We start from the raw sequence: 19,568 nt of genomic DNA on the forward strand, positions 1-19,568 counted from the left end.
CAGTGCCCTTTCGAGTCTCTAACCGTTAAGCTCACCCCATCTTTTCCATTCAACTAACATTCAACTCACAGCCTCCTTCTTCTAACTGAAGGTAAAAATACACAAAACAAGCTGCTGCTTTGTGAAGTTTCCCCACTTACTAGATGAAATGCTATATTAAATCACTACCCTCTCCCACCCACCTCAGCCAGCACCATCCACTCACAAGGCAAACAACTGTCTCTCTTGCCTGTGATGCAGAGCTGACCGGGTACAGCAATCCATTTACTCATCACAGAGGTGCCCTGAATGCTTTACACTGGTGGCCTGGGGTGCCTATACAGTTTCCCTGCCACGGACTACATAAGGGTGGGGTCAGTGGCACAATGGAGGCAGAGCAGCTGGGGCCAGACACATCCCACAGGTGGGCTAGAGGCCTTCAGATCCAGCAGCAAACAGGAGGCACAGGGGCTCCCCTCGACGTAAGGTCTCCAATGAAGGCCTTTAATATGCTAATGCAATCCCATCCCTCCACTCCCCTCCCCTCTGCAGTCACAGGGATGACTCCCCTGGCATTAAACTAGGAAGAGCACACATAGGACCAAGAAGGTGTTACTGAGACTGCTGGCAAACTTCATCCCAAGAGCAGAGCTGCTGTGATCCCTCCGTGGAGATGTTCTAAAACTCGCCCAACACCGGGTGCCTCTTCTTACCTGTGCCTCACGTGTGAGAGACACCAGGTAGCAGCAAAGCAGCACTGAGCGCCGGATACGGTGACCCCTGCGCCAGGGCCAGGATGGGTTCCCCTTCCTTGGCATAGAGCTGCCCCTTCAGCAATTCAATCAAACAGATGCCCAGGACCTCACCCACAGTCCCCCCAGTGGTGGGGGTCTGGGCACACACATCTTCAACAGGTTTCAGAGGCAAATCTGATCTCTGAGCTCTATCAGCTCACTCCTCCTCTTTCAAATTCTGGGAAACAGAAAGGAACTCAACTCTAAATACTCTGACTAGCCTAAGGTCCCAGTAGATTTACGCCAATGAAAAGGGCGTCTTGCACGATCACAGACCCCTCTTTTCTTCTTTGTCTTTAATTTTAAAAGCACAGTTCAGTGGTAGGTGGGGAGAGGGTGTCCTGGCAAAGCCACAGACTTTCCCGAGTATGGTTACAGCAGAGAGGGGATGACATCTGAGACCTCATATTGCCCATGCAGCAAAGCAAAACCAAAATATGTTCATTCCCGCTGCCAAGAGAGCTGGTGAATACGAGGTATCTATGTCTACATTTCTTTTCATCTTCTAAAAAATTCAGACTTCTCATCTAGATTTCCAGCTCCGGCTAAGTATATCCTCCTGCCAATCTCTAGAAACCCGCAGCGAGACTCTGATGGACTGAGTGTGTTATGAGCTCTTGCTTGGTGAAAACATTACTTTCTGCTTAGAGAAACATTTAAAACACATCAACAATTAAAGGATTGTAGCTTCGTATTTCCCAAAGCGTGTTCTGAGAGACATTAGTCCCTAGAGACATTCGGTGAAGAAATGTTTCCTGGGACAAATAAATTTAGGGACTGCTGCCCATTATATCCTCTTCTCAGAGAGCCACAGTAGGTATTAGCACATGAAAGGCACTGAAAAGTACTACAGTAAAGGAGCTCGCTTCATTTTGTTTTTCGAACTCACCCGGCCAGTGAACCTTTCTGTGACCTGCCACTTTTTGTCTTCTTGTGACCCAAGCTTCCATGGACATCACGTGACGCTTCCATGGAGCTTCACCCTGAACTAGTCTGCAGTCCGGCCTGAGTGACTACGCCTCAAGGTAAGTCAACAGGCACCATATCTGAGGTCTTTTTCCAAAAGTTGCAGATTAAATTTCTTCACCAGTGACCACGACAGTTTCCCATGCTGGTTTTCTAAAGTCACTCATTGGGTGTGCCTCTGGAATAGACAGGCCATGCACAACCACACTTCTCAGGAGCAACTCCTCCCAGCCCCCAGCAACAAGGACATTGAGGGACTACCATGCCCAGGAAACAGTTGGGATGGAGTCCCAGCACCTACCTCCTGACTGATTGACTGTGTCGGTTTCTGCAAATTGGAGACAGATTTCTGCGAACCCGGCTGCGGCAGCGACTCCGGCGGCTGAGAGGCCGTCGCACTGGAACTAGACAAAGGCAGGGCAGTGGGGTCAGGCACCGCACAGAGTGCGCTGGCCAGGTCTCTGCATTCTCAGGAGCCACAGCTGTTCAGCTGCTCACAGGAAGCAGACCTCCTCTGGCCAACAAAAATACGACTTTCCCCAGCAGATTTTTATGCTGGCAAAAACTAATGAGAAAACAAACCATGCTTTAGTTCTAGTCACTGGCATTTAAAATTAGCACAAGACAGTCCTCTGCCTCTTTTTCTTTTTTTCGAGGCAGGGGGTCTCACTCTATCACCCAGGCTGGAGCGTAGTGGGGTAAACTTGGCTCAATGCAACCTCCACTTCCCAGCCTCAAGCAATCCTCTCACCTCAGCCTTCCAAGTAGCTGGGACTACAGGTGTGAGCCACCTTGCCTGGTCTTTCTTTTTTTAAAAATGAAACTTTTCTGCCTTCTTGTAGAGCCTTCTGTCTGCAAAAACTAAAAGCTCACTGTAAACAATGCAAGTGAAGGATTTGCCAACAGGGAAACTAAATCACTGGAATGAAAGGCTTGTGCCCCTTATCCCAGACCCAGAGCCCATACCTACTCAGAGGGTTGACTTTTTAACCCTCTCTGCGTTTACAAATACATGCTCAGAGTAAAAATAAACTTATAAATAAAAGTAGGTAACACAGAACATCATGACCTCATCATCCAGAGAGAAACTCCAAGTAGATTTCTCTATACCTGTCAATAGAGTTTTGTTTTTAACCAGCAGAGTTTTACACTGCAGGAATATAGTATTTTTCCAACAGAAGTGGAGTGACCCCATACATAAAGCTCTATGACTTTTTCTACTTCATGCATCTGAACATCTTTTCATCACCATAGAAATGGATCTTCCTTTTGCTTTTAATGACCACATAACACAACTAGACAGGTCATAATTTAACCAATCGTTCATATGGGTTTTTTCCCCTCTTACAGATATAACTGCAATAAGAATTTTTTTTTTTTAGACAGAGTCTCATTCTGTAGCCCAGGCTGGAGTACAGTGGCATGATCTCAGCACACTGCAACCTCCGTCTCCCAGGTTCAAGCAATTCTCCTGCGTCAGCCTCCCAAGTAGCTGGGATTACAGTTATGCACCACCATGCCTGGCTAATTTTTGTATTTTTAGTAGAGACGGGGTTTCGCCATGTTGGCCAGGCCAGTCTCGAACTCCTGACCTCATGTGATCTGCACAGTTCGGCCTCCCAAAGTGCTGGGATTACAGGTGTAAGCCACCGCACCTGGCCTACAATAAAAAATTTTTTTTTCTTTTTTTCGAGATGGAGTCTTGCTCTGTCACTCAGGCTAAAGTGCAATGGCACGATCTCCGCTCACAGCAACCTCTGCCTCCCGGTTCAAGCGATTCTCCTGCCTCATCCTCCCAAGTAGCTGGGATTACAGGCATGCACCACCACACCCGGCTAATTTTTGTATTTTTAGTAGAGATGGGGTTTCGCCATGTTGGTCAGGCTGGTCTCGAATTCCTGGCCTCAGGTGATCCGCCCTCCTCGGCCTCCCAAAGTGCTGGGATTACAGGTGTGAGCCACCGCACCCAGTCAAGAATTTTTAAAATATATATCTTTGCACCCTTTTCCTATAAGTAATTCCATGGCATACGACCTTAGAAATGGAAATGCTGGATCAAAAGATGTTTTGAAGTTTAAACGATTGCCAGGCTGCCCTCCAAAAAAGGCTGTGTCAGTGAATTTACACTCCACAGGTGAAGTGATGAAATCAACAAAAAATGGCCGAATGAAGGTTTCTGCTCTAACTCAGCCCTCCAGTCACTGTAGGCAACTTTCCACTCAACAAGATTCAAGGAGGGCAGCCACCCCCCTGGTAGGAACTCCTCCAATACAAGTGGCTCATCTGTAAATGGAAGCCAAACTCTTTACAGACACCATCTTCCAAGATTCACCTGACCCAGGCAACTCACCATTCGTGATTATTACAAACAGAAGGTACTGAATGGGTTCTTACATCTCCTTCTACCTAAAAGAGAAGCTTCCAGGAAGTCGCACCTCTGTGTTCTCCAAAACTAAGGACTGAGTCCCCACGCTGTGGGCCCACTTGCCACCTGATACCTTGGTGGGAGGATGTGGCCCGGGGCAGCAGAGAACCACACCAGGATCTGTGCCTTCACCAACACTCCGTCCTCACCTCTTCCCTGGCGGACGTGCTCCAGCACAACTAGCCCTCACTGGAGCCGCCAAGGCAGAGTAAAGGCTGGATAACAGGAGGGAGTAATGCTTTGTCCTCTCTAGAACTTTTGGTGGTGCAGAGGCATTTCAGTCCTTCCATTAAAATGTGCAATATTCATTTTGTTCCAGAGCTCATGGTGTGAATGGAATGAGTACCATTTGAATGGAATGATGACAGCAGTCAATATCTGCCCCTCCTCTGTGCCAGGTTTGGGCTAAGCACTTGATCTGTGCTAGCCCATCAATGCCTCATGGATACCTTGTAACCATCAGCAGAGCCAGGTATCATTCCTACTTCAAGGGGGGACACTGAGGCTCAGAAGTCAAACAATTCGCCAGGTTCCATCAAGCTAATAAGTGGTCTAGCTGGAAACCACGTAGGGCTGGTAGATTTCAAAAGTCATGCTATACCGCCTATCAATATGATCCCTAAGCAAACTGTCAGAAACATTTTAAAAATAACTTCTAAGGCCCTATTGTGATTACTACTTTATAATCATCTAGCTGAATAACTAGCTCACTCTCTACATCTTGTCTGAAGTAACTACAGGCAACAATTTTATAAAAGCTGCCATGGTCATTTCCAGCATAGACTTGAAAGAAAAGGATGCGGGGGTTGGCAGCCTGAGATCTGGGTCCCTTTTGCCGTCTAGTTTCCCACGTCAGCACGGAGGCCACCAGAGATGCAGGCCAGGAGGGCGCTGCCGCCAGACAGATTTGTTCACATTCCTTAACAGGTAAACCCCAGCAGCAGGTTTCTGCCTGCCAGCCTCAACAAGGCCCTGTCCCTCCCTCAACACATCCCCTTCCCTGAATTGTCTTAGCACTGGCTGAACACTCAGAGAGGACTTGCAGTAGGAGACAAAGGTACAGCCATCCAAGTGGGCCCCAGGCAGCCAGGCCCTGTGTTGTTTCAGCCCACCACACAGGGGCTGTTTCTCTGATGACAGCACCATGCCGCCCTCGGCCCCCTAGGGCTTCTGGAAGTCCTGTGCTGGCTCTGATGACTGGGTCTGTTTAGAGCAACGGCGGAAGTCTCCTCTGTCTGGGAAGCTGCTGGGCCCACGATTAGGGAGGCTGCATGATTCTCTGCCGAGTTCAGCTCACAGGGACACCCACCACCAGGAATGAAGTCCTCAAGCCCCAGCTCTGTCCAGTGTTTCTTACAGGAATTGGCTCTGAGTCATTACATAAGCTCCTCTGGGGTGATGAGGCCTTTCCTAATAAGGCACAGGGGGAAACTGGTCACTGGGGACAAGGTTGTCCACAGATGTGCTGCTCCATCGGCTCTAAAACCCAGAAAAAATGAAGGCAGGGAACAAGAAACACACGAAGCACCAGGGCCCGAGAGGAAGCGGCTTCATTTGCATCTCCCAGTTTTCCAGCTCTGCCACGGCAAAGACTAGTGCTGCAGTGGTCAAAGGGCTGGGATTAGTCTGCCAAAGGGAAGGATACTGGACCACCCCTGGAGTGCCAGCTCCCACTCACCACCCACCTCCTCCGTTTACCTCTTTGGGTCTTGCTGATCCTGCTTGTTTGCCCATCCCGTCCCGTCCTTGGGTACTATCACGATGTTGGGGTCGTTTCCTTTGTTTTCAGACTTCAAGCTCGGCAGGTTTGCAGGCGGTGGCATGCGCCGGGCTGCGGCAACTTTCCCAAGACTCTGTAAGCCATGTCTAGGAATAACTGCAGGGAGAGGGGCACGGAACAGACACCGCGCAAAAAGGTCACAGAAGGAAAGAGGCCGGATGCATTTAGCTGTTCTTTCAAACTCTAAGTGATCATGACAAAGCTAACCAAACAAAAAACAAAGGGCAGACCAGCAGTGGAACAAACAAGTGTTTGGTGTCACTTTAGTCACTTTACAAGCTGTGCACTGAAGACTACAGGGACAAAGGAGCTGCTGAAACCTGTACAAAGGCTTCCATTTCACTAGTGGGCAGGACAAGGCTTGGGGACTTTACAACATGGGTGAGAAGCCAGGCCCAGGAACCTCCAGCTCACAGAGGAACCACTTCTCTGCAAGTTGAGACAGCTCTGGTCTCATTACAGGACTAAAGGGACAGCCTCTACTAGACCCAAACCAAGACTGAACAGGAACCCTTCGACATTCATGAATTCTTCACGGGGTGTGAACAGGATCAACATGAACCTTTCCAACAAGTTCCAGAATTATCAGGAACCATGAAAGCTAAAAAGGCTGATTAACACACCAGGCGTGGCGGCTCACGCGTATAATCCCAGCACTTTGGGAGGCTGAGGTGGGTAGATCGCTTGAGCCCAGGAGTTCGAGACCAGCCTGGGCAATGTGACAAAACTCTCTCTACTAAAAATACAAAAATTAGCTAGGCGTGGTGGCACATGCCTGTAATCCCAGCTACCCGGTTTCAAAATAAATAAATAAATAAATAAATAAATAAATAAATAAATTTAAAAACAAAATTTTTTAAATTCTTTAAGGATAACGCTGGCTGGGCGCAGTGGCTCATGCCTGTAATCCCAGCACTTTGGGAGGCCGAGGTGGGCGGATCACCTGAGGCAGGGAGTTCGAGACCAGCCTGACCAACATGGAGAAACCCCACCTCTATTAAAAATACAAAATAAGCTGGACGTGGTGGCTCATGCCTGTAATCCCAGCTACTTGGGAGGCTGAGGCAGGAGAATCACTTGAACCCAGGAGGTGGAGGTTGTACTGAGCTGAGATCATACCACTGCACTCCAGCCTGGGCAACAAGAGTGAAACTCTGTCTCAAAAAAAAAAACAAAAGGGTAACACTAGTGCCTATTAAGTCCCATTCTACCCATCAGGATAAAAATATCCACAGCTTTGGCCAGGCGCAGTGGCTCACACCTGTAATCCCCACACTTTGGGAGGCCGAGGCGGGTGGATCGCCTGAGGTCACAAGTTCGAGACCAGCCTCGCTAACATGGGGAAACCCTGTCTCTACTAAAAATACAAAAATTAGCTGGGCGTGGTGGCTCACGCCTGTAATCCCAGCTACTCGAGAGGCTGAGGCAAGAGACTTGCTTGAGTCCGGGAGGTGGAGGTTGCAATGAGTTGAGATCATGCCACTGCACTCCAGCCTGGGTGACAGAGTGAGACTCTGTCTCAAAAACAACAACAACAAAAAAAATCTCCCCAGCTTCAATAAGGTAATAAATGGAGAAAATTCCACTACAGGAAGTCAGGATGCTCAAGGCTCTGAAATCACACCTCAAGCACGAAGTAGAGAGTGATTCTACATGCATGCCCACAAGCCTGGTGTGCACGGACCACATCTGTCTACCCAGGTGAGGGACTCTGGGTTTCTGGGATTTGTCACTAGGAGAAAGTGTGAGGAACTGGCCTTCAACCTCGGGCCTTACCTGAGGATCTAATCGCGTCTACTGATTTTCCTTTATACTTATCAAACAGGCTGAGAGTCGAGTACTTGCTTTTCCCATCCTTGCCCTTGGTAATTTGCCCCAAACGATCGGACATTGCGATGAAATGTCATCTAGTAAGGAAATTTTTCTCGGCACCGCTCCCGATCTGCCTTTGAAATAGAGAAGGAAAAAAAGAGAGAGAGGAAAAAAAAAAAGAGTGTCACTCCAGCAGAACCTCTGATCCAGCAAAGTGAATCCTTTAGGAATCATGGATCTCCTTAAAGATCTGAAGACAGCTTTGGACTGTCCTTAGAAAACTGCTCTCACCACTCATATGCTGTTCATTCACATTTACAGGGCATTTTGTAGACACCCCGAGGCGATCTGTGGAGTACCCCCCAATCCCTACCTGCTGTTAATTCCTCTCACTCTGTCTGAGTTGGCTGGAGCCTACTGCACACCAACCACACTGACATGTAAACTTCAACAGAGCCCTCTCCAAGTCAAGGACAGCTCAAGATGGAAAAATAAATGCTCAGTACTTGTAGCACGTCCATGTATAACACTGAAAATAAGACTAGCAGAATAGGGGAGGTACACAACCCACTTATGCCATGGTTGTTAGTCCCAAGGACAAGCAAAACCAAATCAAAGGAGGGCAACCAGAGTATTAGCCTTCAGAAATAATCAGGTATATGCACTTTTCGAAATAAACAACTAGTACCCAGAGAGAAAACATCTGCTTAGGCAACGAAAGGGCTCGCTAAGGTACATGCATGGAAAACAGAGAGCAAGAACTCCCCAGGGCTGGCAAGGGAGAGACCACATGGGGGCTATGCCATCTGTACTTGCCCCTTTCAAGGGACAACCCTGAAAAGACCTTCCTCTGCTACTTTCTAATGTTCTACAGGTGTCCATGAGTCTACTAGTGCTCTCCTCATCAGTTCACTCACTCACTCACTCACTCACTCACTCACAATACTAAGTGTCTGGCTGGGCGTGGTGGCTCATGCCTGTAATCCCAGCACTTCGGGAGGCTGAGGCGGGCAGATCACTTAAGGTCGGGAGTTCGAGACCTGCCTGGCCAGCATGGCGAAACTCCGTTTCTACTGAAAACACAAAAATTAGCCAGGCGTGGTGGCACATATCTGTAATCCCAGCTACTCAGGAGGATGAAGCAGGAGAATTGCTTGAACCTGGGCTGCAGTGAGTCAAGACTGCACCACTGCACTCCAGCCTGGGTGACAAAGCGAGACCCCATCTTAAAAAAAAACACAACAAAAACAAATACTAAGTGCCCACCAAGGGCCTGTGTGCCAGCAGGCACTGAGGACTAAGAGCTTCACTGCTTTTTATTCCATACCCAACCATGGCAATAGGTTCTAAGCTTCCTTACCAAAAACCAAAAACACTTGATGGGCTCAGTGGCTCATGGCTGTAACCCCAGCTACTCAGGAAGGCTGAGGTGGGAAGACTGCTTGAGGCCAGGAGTTTGAGACCAGCTTGGTCAACACAGCAAGACACTGTCTAAAGAAATTAAAATAGGCCAGGCGTGGTGGCTCACACCTATAATCCCAACACTTTGGGAGGCTGAGGTGGGCAGATTACCTGAGGTTTGGAGTTTGAGTCTAGCCTGGCCAACATGGTGAAACCCCATCTTCACTAAAATTACAAAAATTAGCCGGGCATGCTGGTGCATGCTTATAATCCCAGCTACTCAGGAGGCTGAGACATGAGAATCGCTTGAAGCCAGGAGACAGAAGTTGCAGCGAGCTGAGACTGCCCCCACTGCACTCCAGCCTGGGTGATGGAGGGAGACTACATCTCAAATAAATAAAAATAATTAGCAGGACATGCTGGCATGCACCTGTAGTCCCAGCTACTTAGGAGGCTAAGGCAGGAGGATCACTTGAGCCCAGGAGCTTGAGGCTGCAGTGAGCTATGATCAGGCCACTGCACTCCAGCCAGAGCAACAGAGCAAGAACCCATCTCTTAAAAAACAAAACTTGTAGGCCGGGCACGGTGGCTCACGCCTGTAATCCCAACACTCTGGGAGGCCAAGGCGGGTAGATCATGAGGTCAGGAGTTCAAGACCAGACTGACCAACATGGTGAAACCCCGTTTCTACTAAAAATACAAAAATTAGCTGGGCATGGTGGTACACGCCTGTAATCCCAGCTACTCAGGAGGCTGAGGCAGGAGAATCACTTGAAACCAGGAGACAGAGGTTGCAGGGAGCCGAGATTGTGTCATTGTACTCCAGCTTGGGCAACAGGGCAAGACTCCGTCTCAAAAAAAGAAAAGAAAAGAAAACTTGTGTAAGTGACCATCACTTCTCACTGGAAAACAAAGCTAAAGCAATAATTAAGGCATATGTTTAACATGCCCTCAATGACCTACAATTCGTCATTTTACTACTGTCTGGTAAAAGGCACTTGGTAGTAGCTGCGGAAGCAAGGTTTGCCATTTCACCATCTTGTTCTGACACCATGCAGGCCAGGAGGAACACATGCGATGTGGTGGGGTGGCAATCTGTACCCCAAAGGATGATTTTAAAGATAAAACTCTATATTATGGGCCGGGTGTGGTGGCTCACGCCTATAATCCCAGCACTTTGGGAGGCCGAGGCAGGCAGATCACTAGGTCGGGAGATCGAGACCACCCTGGCTAACACGGTGAAACCCCGTCTCTACTAAAATTACAAAAAATCAGCCAGGCATGGTGGCAGGTGCCTGTAGTCCTAGCTACTCGGGAGGCTGAGGCAGGAGAATGGCGTGAACCCAGCAGGCAGAGCTTGCAGTGAGCCGAGATCGTGCCACTGCACTCCAGCCCGAGCAACAGAGCGAGACTCCATCAAAAAAAAAAAAAAAACAAACAAACAAACAAAAAAAACTCTATTATGATCCAAATAAAACACAAGGAGTGAAAATCGATTACAAACAGAGGCCAAAACAAGTGAGACAAAAGACACTGACTGAGCCGGTGCCATGTCAAATATGCAAGTGTGCAAACCATCCTTTCATTCATTGAACAGGTACTGACTGATGCCTAAGATCCGCCGGTCACTGAGAGACAGATCCGCATGCAATTCCTATCAGAAAATGCTCATGAAGAATGCAAGAAGATGGATGCCAAGGGATGAGTGGTCATAAGTCCAATCTGTATGAGCAGGGGACACAACCAGAGGCTCACACTGCACCCTTCTTCAAGGAAATTCTCCTCTCTGCACCACATGGCTTCAGCCATCCTGGTTGGTTACTTAACTCCCTTCTCTCACCCAAATCCCAGTTTATTCAGCTGCGGCCATGGGCCAAGGAATACCAGGGTGTTTGAAAATGTGCAGGAGCATTTTTGATGTCACAATGACAGGAGGGCCGCCCACATTCAGTGGCCAAGCCCAAGGATGCCGAATGTACTAGAGTGTGTAGGAGAGTCTGGCACAATGAAGAAACATACCAGCAAAAGAGCTTCCAAGCACTCACTGCCCTCAAGTTACCTGCCAGCAGCTGTTTGACCCCAGCAGCCCTCCCCAGAGCTCGCCTCCTGCCCCAGAGCAAAGGGCAGCAATGCTCAGGACGGGAGACGGTCCCACGTGCCCAATTCTGATCGCAGTGCCCACAAACTGGCTGCTTCCTTGCCCTGGGGTCCATGAGCCATTTGAAATCTCCCTCCCTGAGGCTGGGTCTAGTGAGTTGCTATCCCACCCCAAAAGTCATAATTAGTAAGAGAATCCTTCCCTGGGCTAGACTGCGAGCCCCTTGAGGACAGAGTGAGATTCTGTCTCAAAAAAAAAAAAAAAAGCATGTCTAGATTTCACATTGAATGCTTTTATTTTTTGAGACACAGTTTCTCCCTGTCGCTCAGGCTGGAGTGCAGTGGCGCCATCTTAGCTCACTGCACCTCCACCTCCCAGGTTCAAGCAATTCTCCTGCGTCAGGCTCCTGAGTAGCTGGGATTACAGGTGTGCACCACCACACCCGACTAATTTTTTGTATTTTCAGTAGAGACAAGATTTCGTCATGTTGCCCAGGCTGGTCTCAAATTCCTGGCCTCAAGTGATCTACCTGCCTCAGCTTCCCAAAGTGCTGGGATTAAAGGCATGAGCCATTGTGCCTGGCAATATCGAATGATTTCTTAAATCAAATGTGATTTTTTTTTCTTTTTGTTGAGATGGAGTCTCACTCTGTCACCCAGGCTGGAGTGCCATGGCGTGATCTTGGCTCACTGCAACCTCCGCCTCCGAGGTTCAAGCGATTCACCTGCCTCAGCTTCCCAAGTAGCTGGGATTACAAGCATGCACCACCATGCCCAACTAAAATGTCATTTAATTCTGAAAACTGACCAGAAATACATTTGTTTCGATACATTTTGCTTAAAAAGTCCTCTTAAAATCTGTTTGCCCTGGCCTCTACCAGTTCGCTGATAACAAATCTTTCTCTGACTCTGTGCTGACCGGGCCTGAGGGCAGAGGGTAGAATGAACACACACAGCTCTCAGTGCAACTACCTGGCACACACCACACTTCTCAAAGAAGGTTTGATTCATACTTTCCCATACCCTAGTGCAAACAAAAGGAAAAAAACCTTGCTCGGGCCAGGCATGGTGGCTCACAGCTGTAATCCCAGCACTTCGGGAGGCTAAGGTGAGAGGATCACCTGAGGTCAGGAGTTCAAGACCAGCCTGGCCAACATGGTGAAACTCCGCCTATACTAAAAATACAAAAGGGGCCGGCGCGGTGGCTCACACCCGTAATCCCAGCACTTTGGGAGGCCGAGGTAGATGGATCACTCATCAGGTCAGAGGTTCGAGACCAGCCTGGCCAACATGGGGAAACTCCGTCTCTTAATAAAAATACAAAAAGTAGCCGGCTCGGTGGCACACACCTATAATCCCAGTTACTCAGGAGGCTGAGGCAGGAGAATCACTTGAACGTGTGAGGCGGAGGTTGCAGTGAGCCAAGATCGCGCCATTGCACTCCAGCCTGGGCAACAAGAGTGAAACTCTGTCTCAGAAAAAAAAGCAGTCAGGCATGGTGGTGCACACCTGTAATCTCAGTTACTCGGGAGGCAGAGGCAGGAGAATCACTTGAACCCAGGAGGCAGAGGTTGCAGTGAGCCAAGATTGTGCCACTGCACTGCAGCCTGGGCAGCAGAGTGAGAATCCATCTCAAAAAAAAAAAACCTTACTCAAATATGAGACACTCTCCGGGAAATTTAGAATTGTGTTTAAGAGACGTTAGTCTGTCTACAACTGTTGCTTGAAGTATGTCCTCCCAGTAAATTCAACCACCTAACAAATACTAACTGGGCACCTTCTATGTTCCAGGTGAAATGTTTTCCACCCCTTCCAATCACAGAGCCTTGGTGAAGCCAGTACAAGAAACATATTGGACTAACATCTGCACTTAATCTGCTTGTACAAATTTTTTCTTTAGTGCCCTCCATTTTTTTTTTTTTTTGTAAGATAGAAGCTCACTCTGTCACCCAGGCTGGAGAGCAGTGGCACAATCTTGGCTCACTATAACCTCTGCTCCAGGTTCAAGTGATTCTCCAGCCTCAGTCTCCCAAGTAGCTGGGATTACAGGTGTGCGCCACCACGCCCAGCTAATTTTTGTATTTTTAGTAGAGACGGGGTTTCACCATGTTGGCCAGGCTGGTCTCAAACTCCTAACCTCAAGTGATTCGCCCACTTTGGCCTCCCAAAGTGCTGGGATTACAGGCATGAGCCACCGCACCCAGCCAGTGCCCCCAACCTTTTAATCAAGTTTTGCCCTTATTGGGCACACTATTGGCCTCTCTAGACCTCAGTTTCCTCATCTACTGGAGTGGCCTAGACAAGCACCGACCCTAAAATCAAGTCCATCAGTGTTGACAACTGACAGCCAGAGAAATAAAAAATGGGTTTACTGGCCAAGCGCGGTGGTTCACACTTGTAATCCCAGCACTTTGGGGACCTGAGGCGGGTGGATCACTTGAGTCCAAGAGTTCAAGACTAGCCTGAGCAACATGGTAAAACTTCGTCTCTACTAAAAACACACACAAAAAAATTAGCTGGGCGTGGTGATGCATGCCTGTAATCCCAGCTACTGGGGAGGCTGAGGCAGGACAACTGCTTGAGCCTGGGAGGTGGAGATTGCAGTGAACAGAGACTGGGCCACTGCACTACAGTCCGGGCGACAGAGGGAAAAATCTGTCTTAAACAAACAAACAAACAAACACCAGAAAGAAAGAAACGGCTTACTGTGGAATCAGCCACCTCTTGTAAGCCTGGGATTGGATCCTATTTCCTATACAAACTTAGGATACCAACAAGCAACCAGGCGAATCACTGCTGCAGTGAATGAAAGCAGCCCCTGTGAGGACAATCACACTCTCCACAGTGAAGACTGCAAGGGTGGACAATCTTCCAGCCTCAGCATTCCCTCAGAGGAGGGGCTGGCAAACTAGTCAGCCTGAAGAGAAATAATCAAGAGGCCATCTGTGGCCCACAAAGCCTAAAACAGTTACTGCCTGGCCCTTTACAAAGTGTATGCACACCTGCTTCAGAGCAGTCGAGAGACCTTTCACTGGACACAACTCCAAAATAAACCAGAATCGTTCAGATTTCCTCCCGTTGTAGGGAATCTCCACTGACCAGGCCGAGTGTGAGGCCTGGCCCCGCCCACAACCATCTGGCTCCACTGCTTGCCAGCGCTTTTCACAAACATCAGGCCAGGGCGCTGTTCGCAGGGCTTCAAATGCCTGCCGAGTTTCCATCCATCAACACACGTGCATACCCCAAGCTAAGCTAGCCCATCAGAAGGCAGGGAGAAAGCACTAGTGAGCCTCCAAGTGTGAAGCAGGAAGCCGGCTGAGACAAGAGAAAAGCTCTCCAGCGGATCTGAGGCATTTCCATCCAGTTCTGACTCACCCCTAGGTCTGTGGGACTAGACCCGGCAGAGACGCACCAGGTCCTTGCAGGTGAGCATAAGTTGAACCTGGCTTATGGCCACGGCTTTACCTCACCTTCTCTCCCTTCTATAGGCAACAGAATTCTTTTTCTCCCCAAACAGAATCTGACTTGGAACCTAAGTATGACATATGAAGCAGACACAACCCAGTGACGCCTGCTGGAAAGAAATCCAGCCCGTGTGCCCCCTTGCTGTAAGCCCTCCTTTCCCACAGCAGCCACTCAGAGGCACTGCCACGGGGAGCTAGAGCATTCTGAAATTTGCCAGTCTAAAAGAAAATATTGCCATTAGGCAGATTTAAAAAGGGCTTAAAACCCATATGAAGATAGATTTGGGAACGAATGAATGGAGAAAAGAACATTGAAAAAGAATCCAGGTTGCATATTTTGGCACATAATCTAAAGAAGTGCGCCCAGGCTTTGCTGGAACAAAAACAACCAGAAAGATTCGCCAACAACGGCAACTTCACATCCAAGCCCCGCCTCTCCAGACAGTGCCCGCCTGTCCAACAGGTTCCTGCTATCTGTCCACCAGAGGGAACATCTCTGCCCTGTAATTTATCAAAAGCCATTTCTGGGTAACAGGCTTAAGTTCACTCCACACTTGAGTGCCAGCCAGTGTCAGATGCCTGACCAGGGCACTGGCATGACCTGTCATTTACCAGGAACCACTACAGCTCTGCATTCAGGGGTTATCAGTGGCTGCCAGCACGCCAAGGGTCAGGCACCCTGCTGAGCCCTCATGTGCTCTACTCCTCTTCACAACAGCACTTTCTGGAAGATACTACTGCCTGTCTGACAGAGAAGGACGTTAAGGTTCAGTCAATCAGGATAGAAAAGTAACACACCCGGCCAGATGCGGTGGCTCACACTTATAATCCCAGCACTTTGGGAGGCTGAGGTGGGTGGATCACAATGCCAAGAGATCAAGACCATGCTGGCCAACATGGTGAAACCCCGTCTCTATTAAAAATACAAAAATTAGCTGGGCGTGGCGGTGCATGCCTGTAGTCACAGCTACTTGGGAGGCTGAGGCAGGAGAATCGCTTGAACCTGGGAGGCAGAAGTTGTAGTGAGCCGAGATCACGCCACTGCACTCCAGCCTGGCAACAGAGTGATACCCCGCCAAGAAAAGGAAAGGGAAAAGAGAAAAGGGAAGGGAAGGAAATGCACCCAAGGCAACCAAGTGCAGGGCCAGGCTTGGAGCCCAGGCTGCACTGGACACCACCAGGCTGCAGACAGGATGCCCTGTGACCTGGAGTCTGCTTTGCCGGTGAGAGCACCGGGGCAGACACGAAAGGCGGCGCGATGGGTTCTGATGTAAGTCAGCCCAGGCTCAACAGCTGCTTTCCGGCCAACTGCACAGATGATGGCGTTGGACAGCTTCAAAAACAAGCAACTTATTTACGCCATGTCACCAACAGCCAGATTCTCACCCAAGGCAAGTCCAGTCGCTTTACTCTTTTCACAGGTGGGCATCTAGAGATTTCATGGCTCTTTCCTCCACTCACAATAGTGACAAAGGCCCAAGGCTGACCTCAGGGGGACACAGTGAGTGCTGCAAAGTGCCCTGGCCGTGAGGCTGGGGGTAGTGAGAAAGGTGGAATGTCTCTTTATAGAAGGAATGGAAAAATCCCACTGCTAAACAAAACATAGCAAAAATCATGATTCCACAGGAATGGAAATTGATAGCAGGCTGGATAAACACTTCAGGAAATAACAGTGTGGGCCCGAAAAAGGACATGGTCACTGGACAGTTGACTTATTAAGTCTCAGTCAAGAACCATCACCACAAAATCTAGGGACAAGATTAAGGAAGTCAGGCCGGGCGCGGTGGCTCAAGCCTGTAATCCCAGCACTTTGGGAGGCCGAGACGGGCGGATCACGAGGTCAGGAGATCGAGACCATCCTGGCTAACATGGTGAAACCCCGTCTCTACTAAAAATACAAAAAAAAACTAGCCGGGCGAGGTGGCGGGCGCCTGTAGTCCCAGCTACTCGGGAGGCTGAGGCAGGAGAATGGCGTAAACCCGGGAGGCAGAGCTTGCAGTGAGCTGAGATCCAGCCACTGCACTCCAGCCTGGGCGACAGAGCGAGACTCCGTCTCCAAAAAAAAAAAAAAAAGATTAAGGAAGTCTATCCTTCTACAACACGTCAATCAATGTCTGGCAAAAAAAACCTTTAACCTAAGTAACGTGACCTCACCTACTTCAAATACTCAAATGTTTACCGACCAGTGTGTGTGCCAGATCCTGTGTCATTTGGAGCTGAGGACATGGAGACAGGAGACTCCACCCTGCACTCCTGCAGCAGCAGAGATCTGTAAACTTTGTCTGTAAAGGACCAGACAGTAAATGTACTCAGCTTTGCTGGCCACACAGAGCTCTCTGCTGCAATTGCTCAACTCTGCCTGACGCTGTCATAGCATGGAAGTAACCCCAGACAATATATAAACAAAGGGGCATAGCCGTATTTACAAAAACAGGAGGTGGGCTGCAATCGGGGTTACAGTTTGCTGCTTTCTGCTTCAGAGGGTAAAGTAAGTATGGACATGAATACATTGCAAGATGATGATCAACTTGTGTGCATACCAGGGTGGGGGAACCCTAGCTGGGTTTGAGGGGACACTTCTGCTGCCTCACTCAATGACAGCCTGACCCAACCCCCACCACATCTCCAGCTTGCAGAGGCTCCCTATATGGCACCGTCAGAAAAGCAAGGGTAGGCCAGGTGCAGTGGCTCACACCTGTAATCCCAGCACTTTGGGAGGCTGAGGTGGATCACCTGAGGTCAGGAGTTCAAGACCAGCCTGGCCAACATGGCGAAACCCTGTCTCCACTGAAAATAAAAACATCAGCTGGGCGTGGTAGTGCATGCCTGTAATCCCAGCTACTCAGGAGGCTGAGACAGGGCTCACTTGAACCCAGCAGGTGGAGGTTGCAGTGAGTCGAGATCACACCACTGCCCTCCAGCCTAGGCGACAGAGAGAAAAAGAAAAGCAGAGGTGGCTTTCAAAGAGCCCTAAAGCGCCCACATTTCTGTTCCCTAAGAGCCAGGCAATGGCCCATCTGGAAAGCTGAAGGCTGGGCTCAGCTGTAGCACAATCCACGCATTCTACTTGCAGAAGCCCCAATGGGTGAGGTCCCTGCAGAATACTGCACAAACTCTCGAAGAATAAACAACCTGAAAATAAGGTCTGAGGAAACAACAGAGTGGGGAAAGTGGGGTTCCTGGTAACCCAGTTTTCCTTATGGGAGACATAAGCCTGCCCTAGAAGACCACGCACCCCAAGGAGACAGCACATGTAGGAAAAAACAATTTCAAAGTAAGAGAAAAGAAAAAATAAACAAGCATTGAGGCATGTGGTGGGGACACAGAAGCACTCCCCACCCCCAGTGGGGGGTTCTCCAGCACTTAGTTGTGAAACCCTTGCCGGAACCACACGGTCAGCTGGGTCTCCCTCCACCAGAGCCATGGCTCACACAGCAACACAGACCACAGGGAGCACCTGCTCACACACCTTCCACATCACTCCCCGCCACCGCACCAGGGTCAAGTCCAGACCCCCCTCAGCCCAACATGTTGGCCCCACGCTGCCACCCAGCCTTCTCCCCACCCCACCCCCAGCAGTCTCAAATCTGAAACACTGGGTTTGCATCTCACCTCCACTCCACACTGACTGTGACTTGAGGTCTATTTCCTCGTGGGTTAAGTAAGGTGAACATACCATGTTCACCTTGCACCTCTCAGGTCTGCTGTAAGGAACAAACGAGAGAACAAAGACCCTGCACTTGACCCAGCACTTGTCCTCGGTAGGCACTCGACCAATGTCAGCTGTCACCTCACCACGGTTCTGCTGTTGTTCTCTCTGTGGTCCATCCCATTACCAGCTTTCAACAGTGCTCATCTCTCCAGACTCCTGTGCAGCCAGGGAAGCCTCCGTTCCCCAGCAGGGCTGCTCTGGGTGGTGCTGGGTAGACCAGGCACCTGTGCTTCTGCCTCCTCCTGTCCACCGGGGACCCATCCCCATGTTGGTGTGTCACAATTTAAGGGCGCTGGTACAGACAGCAGACCTTCAAACACCATGAGGACAAACTCCCAGGTGTTTAGGATCTGCTGGCGGACCCCTTTAATTAATTCTCAGGAAGACAGAGATGCAGGGAGATTCTCAGAAAACCCTCTCGAGATAAACACTCCACTGTGACTAATTTAAACCACACTAAACTGCCCCAGTTTCAAGGCTTCCCACTTTAGGGTAATAAACATAGCTATTCACTGCAGTCACTCTCTGATGTTACAATAGATGGCCTTACGGAAGTAGATAATCCCAGTTCTGCTCATTTCTTTCTCCATCACAATTTTTAGTAACAAAAGGAATATATGCTTGATACAGAAAAACTGTAAAGCTTTAAAAAATTACAGAGAAGTATCATCCCTAAACGAGCTCCCAGATTAGATCCCTGGATCTCTCTTCACCAGCACGAGCCACCTAAATTCCGGGTGCTGTCACGCTGCAATACTAATCATCTGCCTCCTGCCCGTGTACTATTGGGTTTTGACTTCCTATTTCAAAAGAATTCAGCAGAAAGGGTCATAAAACACTGTGTATTAATTCCAAACAGATTTGCTATTTGTTTTTTAAAACTATGAAAATAATTTTAAAGAAAACTCAGGATGGCAGGAAGGCTGAGCTGAGCACAAGCACACGGAGGAGGAAGGCCACATCCCAGCCAGCTGCAGCTGTCCCTGGCTTGCCCGGCAGCGCCATTGTTTACACCCAAAGCCTTTCCCCTGTAGGAATGACGTCACCTGGAGCAAGCTGGAATCTGGGCGCAAGAGAAGAGGACAAATCAGGCTGGTCTGTCTCTGGCAGCAAGTGACTTCCTTCAGCCCAGGAAAAA

At 49.2% G+C, this 19,568-nt stretch overlaps 1 protein-coding gene and 1 long non-coding RNA gene across 34 annotated transcripts in view; one reads left to right on the forward strand and one right to left on the reverse strand.

The window, feature by feature from the left end:
- PRRC2B (proline rich coiled-coil 2B) overlaps positions 1–19,568 on the reverse strand; it is a 131,891-nt gene that overhangs the window by 63,469 nt on the left and 48,854 nt on the right. For 22 of the 33 annotated variants that reach the window (XR_013405371.1, XR_013405366.1, XR_013405370.1 and 19 more), the window contains 3 exons: positions 7,721–7,890; positions 5,863–6,040; positions 2,041–2,143 (listed from right to left, as the gene is read on the reverse strand). Coding sequence is in view for 26 of the 33 variants with exons in the window: in XM_077967413.1 (XP_077823539.1) it covers positions 2,041–2,143; positions 5,863–6,040; positions 7,721–7,835 (396 nt within the window). In the remaining 7 variants the exon portion in view is untranslated. The remainder of the gene's footprint in view (positions 1–2,040; positions 2,144–5,862; positions 6,041–7,720; positions 7,891–19,568) is intronic. The other 11 variants (XR_013405372.1, XM_077967420.1, XM_077967417.1 and 8 more) reach the window with 1 other exon arrangement.
- On the forward strand, positions 3,108–18,899 carry LOC144335035 (uncharacterized). Its single transcript, XR_013405415.1, has 2 exons — positions 3,108–3,227; positions 17,565–18,899. It is a non-coding gene; the product is annotated as an uncharacterized LOC144335035 (long non-coding RNA).

This window comes from Macaca mulatta, chromosome 15, assembly GCF_049350105.2.
Source record: "Macaca mulatta isolate MMU2019108-1 chromosome 15, T2T-MMU8v2.0, whole genome shotgun sequence".
Taxonomy (NCBI): Eukaryota; Metazoa; Chordata; class Mammalia; order Primates; family Cercopithecidae; genus Macaca; species Macaca mulatta.